The 17,809-nt window shown below is 52.0% G+C and overlaps 1 protein-coding gene across 2 annotated transcripts; it reads left to right on the top strand.

The window, feature by feature from the left end:
• Positions 1-278: 278 nt before the first annotated feature.
• On the top strand, positions 279-16,560 carry GATA2 (GATA binding protein 2). 2 transcript variants are annotated; one of them, XM_033071864.2, is made up of 6 exons: positions 279-412; positions 7,275-7,762; positions 8,451-9,050; positions 11,726-11,871; positions 14,798-14,923; positions 15,750-16,560. In XM_033071864.2, the coding sequence occupies exons 2-6, from the start codon at positions 7,534-7,536 to the stop codon at positions 16,047-16,049; spliced, it is 1,401 nt and encodes a 466-aa protein (XP_032927755.1). In that variant the 5' UTR covers positions 279-412; positions 7,275-7,533; the 3' UTR covers positions 16,050-16,560. The 2 variants fall into 2 exon arrangements, with proteins under 2 accessions (XP_032927755.1, XP_032927754.1); XM_033071863.2 differs by lacking the exon at positions 279-412 and adding an exon at positions 6,537-6,737.
• The last annotated feature ends 1,249 nt before the right edge of the window (positions 16,561-17,809 follow it).

Genomic DNA, 17,809 nt, shown 5'->3' with positions numbered 1-17,809 from the left:
AAGTGGAGGGGACGAGCTGCCGTATTATGTACATAAATACACAGTGGCTCGCCGTGCCATCCGTGAATGCAGGAGAGTGAGAGAGAGAAGGGGAGGGAAAGAAGGGAGAGAGGAAAGGAGAGGGAGGGAGGAGGGAGGAAGGGAAGGGGGGAAGGAGGGAAGGGAGGAAAAAAAAAGGGCTCAGCTAGAAACTGCTGCCAGTTTTGAGCAGCGCGCACGGCGGCAGCCCCTCCGCCGGGCTGCGCGCACCCTCCGCCCGCGGCAGCCGCGCCGCTCCCGTCCCGGCAGGCGGGGAGGCTCTGCCGGCCGGACCCCTCCCAGCCCGCGGAGCGGCCCCGCGAGCAGCACAACTGACGCTTCCCATGCACCGTGCGGAGAAGTGAAAGAAAAACGAGGACAGGCGAGAGGCAAGGTAAGGGGCCGCGGCAGCGCGGCTCTGCGCGGCCCTGCCGGCACCGAGGTGCGGGTCCCGTTGCGGGAGCGCTTCTCTCGGGGCGGTTTTCCCCAGGGAAAAATCTGGCAGCGTTTGTAAAGAACGAAAAAAATGTCCCCGGTGCGGCCGGACCTCCCGGGCTGCCGCCCCCCAGCCGGCCGGGCTGAGCCCGGTGCCGTCGGCCCGGGGGCACCGCGGGGCTCCCCCGGCTCTGCCCGCGGCGGGGCTCTCCCCGCACCGCACCCCGCCGGGCCGTGCTTGGATCTGAGATTGGCTGGTTTTATTTTTTTTTCCTTCCCATTGTCACTGGGGTGATTATTTAAATCTCCATCTTGGAAACTTGCATTTCACCCAGGGCGGCCAGGCAGAGATTTCCCCGAGACAGGGTGTGCAGAGAGCCCTGCATCCCCTCCCCGCAGCTACATCCTATCTCCTCTCTCTCTTTGTTAGCAGATTTGGGCATTAAAAAAAAAAAAAAAAAAAGAAAGATGCGAGGGTTTGTTCTGCCCCGAAAGCCGGCAGGGCCCGGCCCCGCTCTCTCTGCACCTGCCTGCCGGGGAGTCCTCCCGTCCCAGTCCCGTGCGGCAGCTTTACGGGGCTTTGCATGATTTAAAATTACCCAGGCACATCGGGGACACGGCCGCTCCTCTCCGCCGACTCTTTCACCCCTTCGCCTTTTTTTTTTTTCTTCTATTTTTGTATGTGCAAAGTTCCCCTCTTTATCCTCCTTTTGCTTTGGGGTGCTCAGGCTGGAAGGCAAGAAAAAAAAAAAATAAAGAGAAGCGTCCAGGAGCGAAGCCTGCCTGGATTTGATGCAATTTCAATAAGAAAAGCGATTTCACTAAGGGGGTGCGAGTTTCGGTCGCGGGGATTGTTCCTCCCCGGCGCACGGAGCATCTTTATTAAACGCAAATATTTTTTCCTCGGAAGTCAAAGCTCCGGCCTGGCTCAGCCCCGCTGCTCGCAGGGCACCGCCGCTGCCGGGCGTCAGTCGAGTCCCGTTCACCGCGCCGGGTCGGGCTCTCCCCAGCAAAGTTTTGCCTGAGGAGAAACAAATCAAACCTGCGGGTTCGGCCTCGTTCCTCCCTCCTACAACAGCTGCTCCCGAAATAACCTTGAAAGAAAGAAAAATACATTAAATTAAAGAGAGATCCTACAAACGAAATCTTTCCTGGCAGCGCCTGAAAAAGAAAATTATACCTTTTTCTGGATTTAAGCTGCGTGTGTGCAACCTCTGCCTTCCCCACGCATGCATTTCTCTTCGGGAACTTACACAAAAGGCGGTTTTGTGGGCAGGCTGGGGTCTGCTTGAGGGTTTTCCTCCCATTTATTTTGCAGCCTAGCGAGCCGGGGGGCTGCGGGCACCAGGCAAATTGCGGATAAACGCAGGTGAAGGCGTGTGCGGGAGCGTGTCAGGAGCGAGACTGGGACCGAGGGTTCCCACGGTGGAGTACATACCCCGCAGAAATCCCCTGCGGGATGGGGGATAGCGTGTTTACAAAAACAAGCAAAAAATTAATTTTTCCGTGATTTATTCCCCTAGTCGTATCTCTCGCGCTTCTTTTTTTTTTTATTTTTATTTTCCTTAATGCAGTTTAAGTGAGGGTCTTGTGGTTACGTGGTAACTGTGTCACTTTATAACCCCATCAGGAGCCATTAATACGTACTAGTAAGGCAGAACGGGGGAGCCGGGAGAGAAGAAAAAGCAAAGACCAGAGGGCAGAAAACATCGAGATTTTTTTTTTTTTAAGGTAGAAAGCAAGAACTTTCTCTCCCCCAAAAAATCTAAGTAAATAAACCCCCGGGTGGGGGGTCTGCTCGCCGGGACCGGCTGTCCGGGGCTCCTTCCTGCAGAGCCGATGCCCAACCTGCGGCGGGGCGGGACGCCCACAAAGGGCCCTCCCAGCCCCCTCCCCGCCGGCCAGCAGCCGCCTTCCCCAGCTCGCCCGGGGCTAGGACATCGCCCGCCGGCACCGGGAGCGCCGCGGCCCCGCGCGGTGCGAAGCACTGAGCACTTCTCTCCTTGTTCTTTCTTTTCTCGGAGTTTTCCTGCCCTCCCTGCTCGCGTCTGTGGGCTGCACCTCGGGGAGGCAGCGGGGCAGTGCTGGCAGGTCGCGACCCCCCGGTCTGTGTTGGCTCGGGGGGCCCCGGGGGCACCCCAGGAAGGGGTGTCTGCAGGAACGTGCCCTGGGGTCTGCGGGCTCTTCTCGGGTACAATTTTTCCAGATTCAAACACCCAGAATGAAGAGGGAAAAAAAGAAGAAGAATCCCCTCTCCGGACATGTAAATAAATGGCCCGTGTGCGGCGCCGGCTTATTTGTTTTGTGCCTTCTCCTCTGCCCAAGAATAGGTGTCAACTCCATCACATGGCACTACTAACTGTTGCTAAAACATGTTGTCGTCTCCCCCTTCCTTTAACGATATGACATCACTTGTCAATCAAATCAAAATAACCAGTTGTGCTTCCAGATCTGGGAAAGCTCCTTTATTAAAAGAGAAAAATAAATTGCAAGAGCAATAATAAAAAATAAAGTTAACAAAACGGAGCTCGTAGTGCCCGAGGCAAGAAGGGGGGAAAGGAGGTAAAAGGAGGTTGGCAGGCGCGGGGTGAAGGAGTGGGGCCCGGCCGGACCCTCTCCTGGGAAGCTTTGGCAGAAAATTGAGGGAAGAGCTGCTTAACCAGCCGTGTGAGCGGCGGGCTGCGGAGCGGAGCTAAGCTGCTCGACTCGAGAAGCCAGCGCAGTTCGCTGCTGCTCCCGGTGGGTGAATTAATTCAATTAAAAACCTCAGCCGTGTCGCCGGGGCGTTGAGCGGCCGAGACCAGAGCCGGCACCCGGTTCGCTAGACCCAGACAGCAGGGACGGGACACGTCAGAAATTAAAAAAAAAATATATATATATATATAAAATATAGAACAAAGTAAACCAACATACTGCGAGCCAGCCGGCTAGGAAGTCTCCCAGCTCAGCTAGTCTCTCAACAGAAATCTTTCATCCCTGCTGGAGGGGTCATTTATTTTACAAAGGGTTTAAATGGGAGGGGTTGCAGCAGGCGAGAGGTGGGTGCGAGGAGAGGCGCCGGCCGCAGGAGGAGAGCACCCTGCGGCGGGGAGTTGGTAGCCGGACCCCCGGGCCGGAGGTGGGGCGGGCGCCGGGGAAGCCGGTCCCGAGGCGGCGCGGCCCGAGCCGCCGCCACCCGCTCGCCGCTTTTGTTTTCCTTCGCCTGCCGGGCCTCGGGTAACCCGAGACAGGGGCTTCAGGGAGCCCCGGCCGGGCAGCGCCGGGGTCTGCCTCGCCATAAATCAAGCCGACTGATTAATCTTTACAATTTGTCTTTTAAAACAAACACGAACGAATTATCAGCTCGTTAACTGCGATTTTATCACCTGCCTAAAACAAACAGCCCACCCCATTCCCCCCCCCAAAAAAAATCCCCCAAAAATCGCGTCCCCGTGCTGATGGCAAGAGGGCAGTAATTAAAACATCCAAATTAATTAATAAGCATGTAGCCAGCAGCTGGATTTCGCTGGCGGTCGGGAGCAGGAGCCGGCGAGGCCCGGGTGATGCCGGCTGACCGCCGCCCTGCTCCGCCGGCCGGGACTCCCCGGGCACGGCGCACCCCGGCCCCGGCCGCCTCCGGCGGGGAGTAGAACGAGGCGTCCAGGGAATCTACCTGACGGCCCGAGTCTATTTTATAATCACCTTTCTTTCAAAACATTAAAAAATCCATTTTCGGGTGATACTTGGATGATTTTGGTGTATGTAGAAAGAAATCGCTTCGGAGAGAGAAGCCGGATTTTTAGAAAGCTATCTTGGTTTTCTCTCTGCCTTTTAACTTTCCCTTTTTAATTTTTTTTTTTTTTTTTAATTTTTACTTTGTTTCCCTTTCCTTCCGGACACCACCGGACTAAGACTCCCGGGCACGCACCGCAGAGCGGGGGGCATTTACCCTCCCGAACTCCTGCCCCTCTCCCACCAAGCCCGGCCCAACCGGGCTTGTCCCCGGCCTGCCCGGACCAACCAGCCCGTCCCGGGAGAAGCCGGCTCCACCGCCCCTTCCGCGCCCGGCAGCCGCCGGAGGAGCAGCTGCCCAGCCCCACCGCTTGCGACCCCCCCGCAGCGGCAGGAGGGGGCGAGGGGCGCCGCGGTCCCGGCGCCACCGCGCAGCCCCGAGGTCAGGGGGCCGGGAGGAGCGGGACACCCGGGCTTTGGGTGGAGGAGGCGTCAGAGGAGAGCATGAGGAGGGGGAGGGGGGGAAGCGTAATCGCCTCCCCCTGTCCCAACCTTTAGCTCCCCCAGTACGGCCCCGGCTCCCCCGCCCCGCCGGGCTGCGCTGTGGGTTCACCCCGGGGGGGCTGCGTTGAGGGTCCGCCGGGGGAAGGTTACAGGGGGACAACGAGTGGTGGTGGGGCAATAGTGAGAGAGGAGAACCCCATCTCGCTCTGACCAGACGTGCTCCGCCGCGAGGAAAAGGAGTTTTATTATTATTACTGTCATTATTATTATTATTATTATTATTGTTATTATTATTTTTTAAAAGTTCATTTCCTGGCGAATTTGGCAGTGACGGGTGACGTCAGAGCCCCGGCGTCGTAGTGACTGGGGCGGTCGGGCCGGGGGAGGCCGGCTCCAGCTCCCAGCCCCCAGCGCTGCCCGCCGCGGGGCGGCCCGGGGGGCAGCAGCAGCAGCAGCATCCTCGGGGCCGTCCCGCTCCCCCCTCCCGCAGCCCCCGGTGGGGCCCGGTGCGAGCCCGCACGGCCCCGGCCGCTCCCGCGCCCCCCGCCCCGGCCGCGCCGTCGGGCTGGAGCCGCAGCCGCTGCCCGGCGAGCGGAGGGGCTGCTCCCCGCCACGATCCCCGGGCAGGGACAGTGTCCTCGCCCCGCGCCCAGCTAGGAGGAGGGTTGAAGGATTGCCATCAGCGTTTCCCTTTTTCCCCGAAAGCAGCGGTTGAGGAACGGGGCAGGAGCGCCTGGGAAACGGGACCTGCAGCAGAGCCCGGCCGCGCTCCGGGGAGTTGTTTGTGCCTTTCCCATTATTATTATTTTCCGCCCCAAAGGCGGACCGGTTTTATCCGCACCTTCGCGGGTGGCGAAGCCAGACCGGCGCCCCGGTTACTGCCGCTGAACTGCACCACAAACTCCGCAGAAAACGCCTGTTGATTCGGGATGCACCTCCGCTCCCCGCCCCAAACTACACGAGTAACTGTGAATATTAAAACTGTGATGTTTGGTTCTTGTTATTAATTACTTTAAGGAAAATTATGAGACTGGGGGGAAAAAATGGGTTAGCGATGTCGCAGCGGCCCCACCGGGAAGGCTGTACCCCGTCCTTGTGCCCCGGGCTGGCTCTGCTCGGCTCCCCGGGCCCAGGGTCGCCAGCCAACCCCGGCCGGGGTCCGGCCCGAGCACTGCGGGTCGGAGAGCGGGCAGGGTCCGTCCTGCGTCCCAGTGCGGCGCCGCTGTCCGGGCCCTGCTCGTCCCGTCGGTCTCCGGGGTCGGCTCGGAGCCTCGCAATTATTTGTTTTTAATTTTTTTTTTCCCGATTCAGACAGTTGTTTCAAACTTAATGTGACCAGGCTGAGGTTTGCCCGGCTCTTGGCCGCGCGCTGCTGTGCCTGATTTAAGGGATTTTAGCATCTTTATCTCCCCGGTGCCGGTTTCCAGCCCCGGGCATCCCGGCGGCGGCGCTGAAAGTCCCGGCTCGGCGGCGGGGCAGCACTCGGCGGGGTCGGCCCCATCGCCGAGCCCTTCCCGCACTCCATCTCCGTTCGGCCCCCCCTCTCCCCTCTCCGCATCCCCGCACTCCCCGGCGGGACCCCCTCTATTCTGGCATCCCCGCCCCGCAGGGGCGTGCAGCGCCCGGGCGGGGAAAGCCCCCACGGCGCTGCCGGGCGAGATGCTGCGAGCAGGGGAAGAGGGGCGGAGGAGGGGGTCTGCCGCTCTCCCCCCCACCCCCCCGGGCCGGCTCCGTTTGGGGCCGGGGGTGCGGTTGGGGGCGGTGTGGGGCGGCGGGATTGGCTGGCCCGGCCGCCGGCCCTGCGCGCCCCGGCCCGTCTGCGGCGCCGCGGCCAGCTGGCGCCAGCGCTCATATAGGATGCGCGGGGATGGGACCGAGTCGGCCAGAGCAGCGGCTTTGCCATCTGAGTAACACCCTCCATCCAACCTCCTCTGCTCCTCCCGCGCTCGCTCTGCCTTTCCCCCCTCCTCTCCCTCTTCGCTTTTTAAATTCCCCCTCCGATCTCCCCCTCTTTGCTGCACTCGCATCCTGCACGCCGGCATTCATCGCCACCCAGCCTCCCGCGCCGGGTAAGTGTGGGGCGCGGGGGGGTCGCCGCGCCACTGCCAGGGCGCACTCGCTGCTTTCTCTAAACACCCTTCTCTCCACTCTTCTCTACCCCCTCCCTATTTCTCCCCCTCCTTTTCCTTTTGTGTCAGTTGGAGTTCTTGGTAGAACTACGCTATATTAGTTCTGCCGTTCTTCCTTTTTCACCCCGCTTTTGAAGCCAGCTGGAAAAACTCCTATTGACGTTTCTAGCGGGGAGGGGTGGGGGGGGAACGAAGCTTTTTACTTTTTTTTTTTTTTTCTCTTTTTTCCTTTCTTTTTGCCTCTTTGCTTTTAGTTAAGAGCTTGAAATGTATCTCTGTTTATTTTGTGGGGCAATGAGCAGGGAAGAGAGCAAGGCAAGGAGTTTTGGGGACAGGATATTTTTGGAAGGGAGGAGGGGCTCTACTTCCCCCTCCCCATCCATGTACCTCCGGGAAAAGAAGCCGGCCGGGAGCCGGCCCGTCGAGCAGCGCACCCCGGGCCGCCGAGCTGATAAACCCTCCCGTCTCTCCCTACAGGTGCTGCCCTGGCGCTTCTCGGGACCTGCCTCCGCTACCCTCCTGTTGACACAGGGACACGCTGACTTCAGGGGTCCTCTCCCACGCCTCGGAGGGCGCGCTCCAGTCACTCGGCGGTTTTCTTTCTAAGAAAAGCCACTCCAATCTCTCAAAACCCACCAGGCAGCGCCAAAAGCGACCCCCCGAGCAGCACTCCCCGCCCCCACCGAGCGCCGCTCGCTCCTGGCCTGGGGGTGGGTGAGAGGGGAGCCCCAAGGCCATGGAGGTGGCCACGGATCAGCCTCGCTGGATGGCCCACCACGCCGTGCTCAACGGGCAGCACCCCGACAGCCACCACCCCGGGCTGGCTCACAACTACATGGAACCAGCGCAGCTCCTACCTCCGGATGAAGTCGACGTTTTCTTCAACCACCTGGACTCCCAGGGCAACCCTTACTACGCCAATTCCGCCCATGCCCGGGCCAGGGTCTCCTACAGCCAGGCACACGGTAAATCAGCACCCCGGCCCCTTCCCCGCCGTCTCGGCAGCGCTCCGGGCCCCTCCGAACGAGCCGCGGGTGTCCTGCGCGGGGGTGAGAAGTTTCTCTCGGGGCCGCTTCGGCGTGTCGGAGCCGGGCAGAAGGAGATCGAAAACAGGATAGACAGGCAGGCACGGGTGGATTTTAACCCTAGGGATAACCAAGGACTAGCGGAGGGGAGGGAAAGAAAGGGGGGAGGTGAGAGAGGAAGGGGAAACAGTGTGCGCACGGGCCAAAAATCTTCTCAGACACGGCTACTTCCCGGATGCAAAATACAAACTGACTCAAACCGGCGATGGATTTTATTTCGGGGTGTTTTTAGGAACCGAAGAGAGAGCATTACGGCAGCTCAGAAAGATTAAGCTGAAAGGGGTTTGCTTGCATTTTCCCAGGAATGGGGTGGGAGGAAAGGGATTGTCTGAGTCCCTCTCCTGCTCCCCTTGCTCCTTGTGGCCGGGCTGGATGCTCTCTCAGATGGGACAGGGCGAAGGGGTTGATGCTCCTATTCCCGGGGTTGTGAAGCCTCTCCCGTGGCCGCCTGTCCTGTGGCTGCCCGCACAGCGAGGAGCTGCCCAACCCCAGGGAGCTGGGCTCTTCCCCGAGCCGCTCCGGGCTGAGCCGCCCCACACTGACCCCAAACGCTCTTGTCTTTCTACAGCCCGCCTGACCGGGAGTCAAATGTGCCGGCCTCATCTTATCCACAGCCCCGGGATCCCTTGGCTGGACAGCAGCAAGGCGGCACTGTCTGCCCATCACCACAACCCCTGGACCGTCAGCCCCTTCACCAAGACACCCCTTCACCCCTCGGCGGCCGGAGCGCCTGGGGCCATCTCGGTGTACCCGGGCAGCAGCACCTCCAGCACCGCCTCCGTGTCTTCGCTCACCCCGGCCTCGCACTCCGGCTCTCACCTCTTCGGCTTCCCCCCGACCCCTCCCAAGGAAGTGTCCCCAGACCCCAACTCCACCAGCGCCGCCTCCCCTTCTTCCTCCGCCGGGGCTCGGCAGGAGGACAAAGACAGCATCAAGTACCAAGTGTCGCTGTCGGAGGGCATGAAGATGGAGAGCGCCAGCCCGCTCAGAAGCAGCCTCACCAGCATGGGGGCACAGCCCTCAACCCACCACCCCATCCCCACCTACCCCTCCTACGTGCCGGCGGCCCACGACTACAGCAGCAGCCTCTTCCACCCGGGCAGCTTTCTGGGGGGCCCCGCGTCCAGCTTCACCCCCAAGCCGCGGAGCAAGGCCAGGTCCTGCTCGGGTAAGTGTCGCAGCCCGTGGCCTTCCTGCAGTGTCCCGGGGCTTCGAGCGGGTGCTGGGTGGCTGTGCCGGCTTGTTGGGGTGAGAGCGCGGGCTGCTGCGAGGCTGGGTGCTTGTGTTGGCTCTCTTCGGGACAGAGGGACAGGTGACTGCTTGGTTCTGCTTTTCTGGGTTTTTAAAAGTAGGAGATGCAGCTTGGACGGGGCTCCCGTGGGTGCCAATGCACGCTCGAAGGGGCCGCGGGGCACGGGACCAGGGCAGTCTGAGCCAGCAGACCGCCTTGTACAAAGAGGGATTTATATGGAGAAAGAAACCCGAACCCTTTTCATCGGAGAAAAGCAGGCCTCAGGCTCCCGAGGGGCTCAGGCTCGACCCTGCTCCCTCAAGCCAGGGAAACCCCCATGGATGACACATGGGGGCTTTCCAGCGATAGGTATTTCTCCCTCCATAATTTCCACGTCTCTCCATTAACACCACCCAAAGCCCCAGTGCAAGATGAAAGCGAAACTTCCCTGGCCTGTCCCCTTCAGATCGCAAAGGGCCTTTTCCCCTTCGCGTTTAACAAGAGCAAAAGTTCAAATATAGTTTACATACCAGTGCAAAAGACTAAGGTGTCTAGTCACTGCTAACTTACTCCAGCCTAACTTTAACTAGAAAATACTCCCCCTCCCCATTTTTTTACCCTGAATCAGACATACATGTCTCTGCTTCCAAAGGACTGCCTGCAGACCTTTCCCATCTTCACAACCCTTCCTTGCACTTCTTCTAAAAGTGCAGTCCTAAATCTGTAAGTCAGGCGATGAACAAAGTTTTGACCCCACTTTGAAATCACAGTAGCTATACAACTAGACACAAACTATGAGAATTTGTGTAATTCTACTGACCTTCTTGGTTTAATATTCTCACCAATGGAAGGAAATTAACTGCAATATATTGGGGCTGAATTTGGACAGCCCTTTAAAAATAAATGGCCCTATAGGCATTTGCATATGTATTCCATTGAACATATTTGCTTATAAATACACTACATGTTTTTATTTAAGTAGACAATAATTTAGAAATGTGATCTCTTATGAGTTTTGCAACAAAATACCAGCTATTTTACAAGCTCATCAGTACAGTTTCAAATGATTCCTCGGAGGAGAAAAATACATTCTTTCTCTGCCGTTACTTCCAGGCAGTTGCTACTATGTGTATGCATTTTTACATTGTGCATAGAAGAGAAACTACAGGCAATTGGTAGCCCAAACCTCCTGAGTTTGGAAACTGGTTCAGGATCCAGGTCTCTAAAGACAGGGGGATCCTGAGTAGCTTTTTAAAAAATTTTTGTCCCATAGCTGCCAATGATTTTTAGATGAGGGGAGCAAGGACCTTTTTTCTTTTGTTTTTTGTGTGCCTCTTTTTTTTTTTCTTCTTTTTTTTCTTTTTTTTTTTTCTTTTTTTTTTCCCCCCCTCTGTAAGGGAGCTCCCAGTGCAAGGAACTGAGGAAAGTTCGTGACCACTCAGTGTTTTTGTAGGAAAACTAAGACTCACGACAGGACGACTCCTGCAGCTTCCTGCCCTAGGAGGGACAAAAGCTACAAATGCAGTGCCGCAGAGCTCCCCTCATTTCTTACTCTAGACTGTGTTGTTTAAAAGCTACCCACTACTTAGATTAAAGCAGACACAAGCCCCGCTGCACTCAACACGGCCTGCTTCAGTTATTAGCAAAAAGAATTTCCTTTCCAGTTAAATACTGTAAGATTTGCATGAACAGTATTAAGAGAGATTTCTATATTAAGCAGACGTGCCCTCAAACCATCCAAGGCAAGTGAACTTTTAGCAGGAAGCTTCCTGATGCAGAAACAGATATATAGGAGTTACATGTTGTGTTTTATTTAATGCAGCCATTCTACAGTGCTATGTTTACCACATTGTACTAAAACTGATAATGAAGGAAAACTCCTCCCTACCAAATCCAAACTGGATTGTTGAAAAATCACAGAAACAGAAAAGCACTCAAGCCTGTTTTTTGCAGTAATGTCCAGTGAAGCTGAACTTTCTCAAAGAGAACAGCATTAACAGCATTTTTATGTCTTTAGAACAAAAATCATAACTGAGACCCTGGTATTCTGTATCCATTCCCAGTCTGCTCGGCTCTACTTTCTCATACTGTAGCATTTGCTACAAAAAAGAAAGTGCAGAATTGGAGGCCTTTTTGCTTAGACTTATTTCTAGAAAACCTCTTCCTCTGACTCTCTCTTTAAGGTGTTGTGTGTTTGCAGGTGTGTGTGTTTGTGTGCACGTGCATGGGTGTTTTTGTGGCAGGGGAACACAGGATTTCACCACCGGAGTGCAATAGATCCGGGAGGGGAGCGGTGCCCAGTGAAGACTGAGGGAGTTCTCCTTGCTGAAGCGATAACTTCCATCTGACACAATAAGAGTGTCACTCTTTCTCACTTTGCAGAGAGTGCTGCCTATTCCTGATCATAACATAAAATACTGGAGCCTCGGAGTTCTTGGAACACTGAGCTCCTTGCTGCCTGTACTGTAGATGTCACTGCTGTCTGGCTGTGCTTAATTAACAGAATTAACACTCTGTGTTGACTTCTGAAAAACGCGTAAAGGACAATGCGAAAAGATTTTGTGAATTTGCTTTTAAAGAAAGAAACCTGTTTTCTTCATGTTTCCATTTAGAAGGCAGGGAGTGTGTGAACTGTGGAGCCACTGCTACCCCTCTCTGGAGAAGAGACGGCACCGGGCATTACCTGTGCAACGCCTGCGGGCTCTACCACAAAATGAACGGTCAAAACCGACCTCTCATTAAACCTAAGCGAAGGCTGGTAGGTGTCTTTATTTCTCCTGGGTTTGGGGATAAATAAGGCAACGGGACCACACACAGGCACGAGTCAGTCGTGCCTCCTCTCCGCTCAGCCCCTGCGTGGAGCCGAGCTGTACAGTACACGGGGGTCAGTCACGGCGAGGTCACTGCCGTGCCTCGGGGCACATCTCCCCCTCCGCCCCCATCCCGGCAGGACCACCGAGCCTGCCTCTGTCCCCAGCCTCCCTGCCGCTCACAATGCATGGGGGATATCTGTGTCCTTCTCCCCGTTTGTCCTCAGATGACAGCTTTTAATTTAATTCCTCGTTTACTTGGCCTCTTGGGACTGTTTGGGCACACACTGGGAGTGAAAGGGTTATGAGCATGAATGTCCTCCACCATGTACTAAAAAAAAGTTCCAGCTCCAGAAAAGCAAAACAAATCAGATGAGTCAAAGCTACTGCTCCCTACTTGAAAATTATTTGTATAAAAGCCATGAAGTAATTTTCACTCTTATATTCTCTGGCAATATTAATATTGGTTCCCTCCCCAGACAATCCCCTACTGTTAAAAAAAAATCCTATTATTTTTCCATGGAGTCACCTATACTTTGTATTTTCATTTGACTGATGAAAAAAAAAAAGTCCTTTCTAAGCTCCTGGTAGTAGTTTCCTATCCGGATATCTGTACGTTAAAGATAATGAAACTTTGTGTATCTGTTTCCTGACTCTAAAAGCTTTAGAGAGTTTCTATAGGCAAGCCTTGCCAGTCATGCTTGCTGTTTTGAAATTTCTAATACACTCTACTCCACAAATAATGCGTAAAATGCTAAGAATAATAAATATATTTTTTTGGAGCTTTTTGATTTATGGTGCCTAAGTCTCCTAGCTATTCGTTTGCAAATATCAATGAGGTTTAGCGAGCAGAAAACTGGCATTACTGTTCTAAGACTGGGATGGGATATAGAAGATTTCTGTCCTGAGTCAGTATTTCAGCTATGCAAGCTTCTTAATGACTTGCCTTCTAAAGTGACTGACATATAGAAAAATGTTAAGACAACAGTGTAACATTATCGTCTCTCAAGCTCAAGTGCTTTCCAGACTGAATGGGACAGGCCATAGAGTTAAGCAGCATAGCTGAGTATCAGTAAGCCATCTCAAATATGCAAACACAGGTCTCCACCTTCAGTGAGTTGGGAGACTGTTACACTTGGCTCACTGTGCCGGGTTTGGGGGGCACTGGAGAGATTTTCTTTTAGTGTTTAGATGTTTAAATGTTTTGTTTAGTTTTAATTGATTTACAGCTTTGTTTATTGCCCCTTTTTCCACTGTAGTTTGCTTGTTTGTGGGGGAGAGGAGGTGGCCATCTTTGGGAATTTGTTCATCTGCCATGCAATAGCCAAGTGATCGTATTAATAATGTCAGCGTTTGGACGTCTGGCATTAATTGTGTTTGGGTTGCATGAGTGCATTTGCAGTAGGGGGTACCCCGTCTTTCTGCCTTTGGCCTGTTCTCACAGGCGAGTAAGGCACCGAAATATATGAGTCTCCGAGGGCCTGATTCTTGCCTAGAGCTGCTGAACTGTCCATCAGCTTTGGGAAAGTTACAGAGGGCCGTGGCATAAATCAGGAGCAAGTGAGAACAGAACCCTGTGCTCCTCTTTGAGCAGGCCGAGCTGCGCTTCCAGCGGTGCCTGCTCCCCACTGGGGCTGGCAGGCAGGGAAGCACACGGAGTTCTCTGGGAATCCCACTGCCCTGGACTGGCCCTGTGCTCACGGAGATGCCCTGTGCATTACTGTGAGCTTTGCTGCTGCCTCACCCCATGGCTCTCCATGGCTAATTGCAGAAATATCCAGGGAGCAAGGCCCCAGGGAACGACCGCGATTGATGCGCTTTAGGAAGTAAACTCTAATTTAAGAATTCATTAGTACAAAATGGACCTGGTGTTTTGACCACTTCTAGAGGCAGGGCTGAAGGATTCTAATACAAAATAACTTCCCAAAATATGTGGTGCAGTTAGTCTGTCCACAATACTTTGTACATCAGTGTCCATGCACAAAGAACGCTTTATCGTGGGGTCTGCTAGACAAGAGCCTGTCCAGGAATCACGGGTGCCTGTTGTTCTACTTTTCCTGTTCTTGTTTTGGGAGGTGGGTCAATGTTTGGGCTTTTTTCTTTCCCCTCACCTTGGTTTCAGCAGAACAATAGTTTTAGGAAAGGGTGGTGGATTTTTGGTGGTTTTGTTTAATTTTAAGAGTTGTTTGAGGGCTTGTCAGCCAAGGAACTAAGTAGGGACAGAGGCGGCAGACGGGGGTCAGCGGAATCATTGCTGCAAGGCATGAAATTTGGTTTGCTAAATATTTAAAGAAAGTTGGAGCCGGTTTTGTTTTCTCCCTTTCACTTGTAAATGCAAACTGAATTGTCAGTGATGGCTCTGATAAATACTGCACCCAGCTAAGTAATGTGGTTCATTTTCTTTTGTGCCCATCTTTCAAGGGCCAGGGTTGGGGTAAAAATCACATTCTTAAAGATTTCCCTGTTTTCAAACCCAGTCCCAACAGTGGCACAGACTAAACTGGTCATTAAACAAAAAGGCAAATGGATTTTCTTCACGCATTTTAGAATCTTGCAAAGGGAAATTTTTAAAAAGTCAAGATTATTTTTCGCCCCTCTAAAATTTTTATTTGTGGAATTGGAGATTCATTGTTTCTCTCCTTAATTCCCTTGCACACAGAGTGCCATGGAGTTTGAAATTTTTCATAGGAGAATATTTAAATCTAAACAAAACCATTAAAACTGAAAACTGACAGCAGCTTTCCTCCAGCCCAGATGCTCTGCAAAATCTTAGTAACAGGTTCTACCCAAACTAAATGTTGAGTCTAGTTTGACCTTACTTATGATCTCCTTCCACCTGGTGATACATTTTAATTTTCTTTTTCTTTTGGTTAGTCAGCGGCCAGGAGAGCAGGGACTTGTTGTGCCAACTGTCAGACAACCACCACGACCTTATGGCGACGCAATGCAAACGGGGACCCAGTTTGTAATGCCTGCGGACTCTACTATAAATTGCACAATGTGAGTATTTACTCATCTCATGTGTCGCTGCTTGCCTGGTGTGGATTGATGTCTTAACTGCATGGTGTACACTAGGCTTTTATTGGTTTCAGGGGTTTGGTTGTTGTTTTATTCCTTCCCTGTCTCTAAGGTTCCCCTGGGAAGTGACAGCCGTTCTTTGTCAGCATAGTGATGCTAAGTTCAGTGACATTACAATGTATTAGCTTGGCTTCTAACGCTTGGGCAAACCAGGCAAAACAGAGCTGGTTTTAAAAACACTTGGTTTTAACTAAGTGGGTTTTGTGAGCCTTTTCCCTCCAGAAACAGAGGCCACTTGGGATGGGCTCTGTGCAAAAATTAATCCTGATGGGCTATCTTCATTTTGATTTGTAAAAAAATAATTGTATCTAAGGTTTTGTTGTATTATTTTATTATTTTTTTTTTTTAATAATTAATCCTAAGCAGGAACACTTGATACATTGGAACATTATTTACACTGTAACAGAGGTTACTGGTTGCTCATGTCTCAGGACTGAATTTGGGTCAGCATGTGCCTCCCAGTTTGATCTTCTATTAGGAAATTGAGGACTGGGGGTAAGCCTACGGGAAAGAGAGTCATCAGCTGCCAAATTCAGTTGAATTTGTTTTTCATGTCTAGGGGTTTTTTGTGTGTGTGGTTTTATTAAACAAATCAATATAAACAAGTTCTGCAGAGAGAAACACCATTTTTTTTGGCCAGAAAAAGGTCTCCATCCAGGAAAAACACATGGGGGCTGTCCAAATATTTTCATTTTTGCACAATAAGGTCATTTTGTCTGCATGAGCCTGATTTTCTCATTTCTTGCAGGTGAACAGGCCTCTGACCATGAAAAAGGAAGGAATTCAGACCAGGAATAGGAAAATGTCCAACAAATCAAAGAAAAGCAAGAAAGGCTCTGAGTGTTTTGAGGAACTGTCCAAGTGCATGCAGGAGAAGTCGTCTCCCTTCAGCGCTGCTGCCCTTGCCAGCCACATGGCACCCATGGGGCATTTGCCCCCTTTCAGCCACTCTGGACACATCCTACCAACACCTACCCCCATCCACCCATCTTCCAGCATCTCATTTGGACACCCACACCCATCCAGCATGGTTACAGCCATGGGATAAAACCTGATGACCAAGAGACCCATCCAGATATTAAGAACATGGGACTTTGCCTAAGATGACACCCACCCAAGTAAGACAATATTCTGCCAAGAGGAGAATGTAGGGATGGCAAAAGGAGACCTTTGCTCCCATGTGGCTTAACTCCTAAAGCTGGACTAAAACCTTACAAATGATGGGTCTTCTGCAGAAATGTGTAGTGGTGCCTGTAATGCACTTTGCCCCCTCAGGTATAAGAAAAAAGAACTCACCTGTTCGATACTTAATGGTCCAGCAGGAAGCAAAAGATGGCAGAAGCTGAAGGAGAAGGCTTGGAACTGGCTTTCCTTTCTCTCTTTGTTATTACTGTGAATATTGTAAAGAGATATAAGCAGCCTCCCAGGATGGAATTGGCTCACTGGAAGCCAGACATGCTGGATTTCTATTGCGGACTTTGTTTGGGATAGGGAAAAAAAGAAGAAAAAAAGCCAAAAAAAAAAAAAAAAAAAAAAAAGGAAAAGGGAAAAAAAAAAAGAAAAAGAAAAAGAAAGAAAGAAAAGGGCATCTTTATTAAACTGTAATTTTTAAAATCAGACACAAAGTCATATTTATTTTGTTTTCCACAAAAAGCCTCAACCCCTCTGACTGCGTGTTTTTGTGCTGTCATTTGCAATGGCTACCCTGTAAGAAAAGCTGCCTTCAAAACAAGGAGAGGGGAAATGTACTCAACAGCCCTCTTGGATTGGCTCCATCTATCTTCCATACCAAAGTTGCTAGGAAGGGGGAAAAGATTGCGAGGGCGAGGAACAAAGCAAAAATGTAGCCGTAATATGGGATTTTAATATGCCCAAGATGGTGATTATTTTGACACAATTCTTTCATTCTTCTCCCTACCATGAAAGATTTATTTAAAAAAAAGCCCCTCTCCCAACTACACTATGGTTCCTCAAACCAGACAACCTAGGTCAGATAAACTGTTGGGAAAAAACTTTAGGGAAGGCAATCCTGCACTAGCAAGGGGTGATAACTGCAACACAATTTTGGTAAAAATTTCTGTATAAGTTCTAGCACAGCCAAAACTATAATGGGGCACAAAAAAACCATCCTGCTTGCAGACTTTAGAGGTTGAAGCATTTTGTTCTGTTGTGTTGGCAGCTGTCGCTTAAAAATGCAGATTAGCTGCTTGGGTAAACTTTGGGCAGCGTGGCCACCACATCCACATGCAGTGTGCTGTCTCAGGCATCCAGGCCCCCATGGACTGCACTGGGAGGAAGGGCAGAAATGAGGCTGAGATCACTGGAGAGGGGAAAACAGAGACAATCAGTTTGAGCTTCACACATCCGTCAAATCCCAGACACAGAGACAGCTGAGGGAAAGCATCGTTCTAAGGGGAACGTCTGTTTTCCGTAGCAGATTTTGTATGAAAAAAAAAGAAAAAAAAAGAAAAAAATGAATTAAAACCCCCCATTATTAAACCTTATTGTACGTAAATGACTGAAAACAAAGCTATTGCCAATGTGAAGTGTATTCTATTGATTGTTATGATCTGATGCCTCTCGTGAACACAAGCTCCAGTATAACATACAGTGTACATATTTAGGTATACTTCTGATGAAAATGCCCCAATGAACACAGGGGTTTGATAATGTAAACCACGTAAGCTTAACTCTGTGACAAGCTTTTTATTTTATTTTTTTAAATTTTAACTATTTTGTTGTTGGGTTTTTCTTTTTTTTTTTTTTTTTTGGATCAAGCCAAATTGTATCTTTACTGCAAAAGTCGTC

Source organism: Catharus ustulatus, chromosome 13, assembly GCF_009819885.2.
Source record: "Catharus ustulatus isolate bCatUst1 chromosome 13, bCatUst1.pri.v2, whole genome shotgun sequence".
Lineage (NCBI taxonomy): Eukaryota > Metazoa > Chordata > Aves > Passeriformes > Turdidae > Catharus > Catharus ustulatus.
The sequence above is the reverse complement of the archived record's forward strand: the minus strand, read 5'-3'. Positions and strand labels throughout refer to the sequence as shown.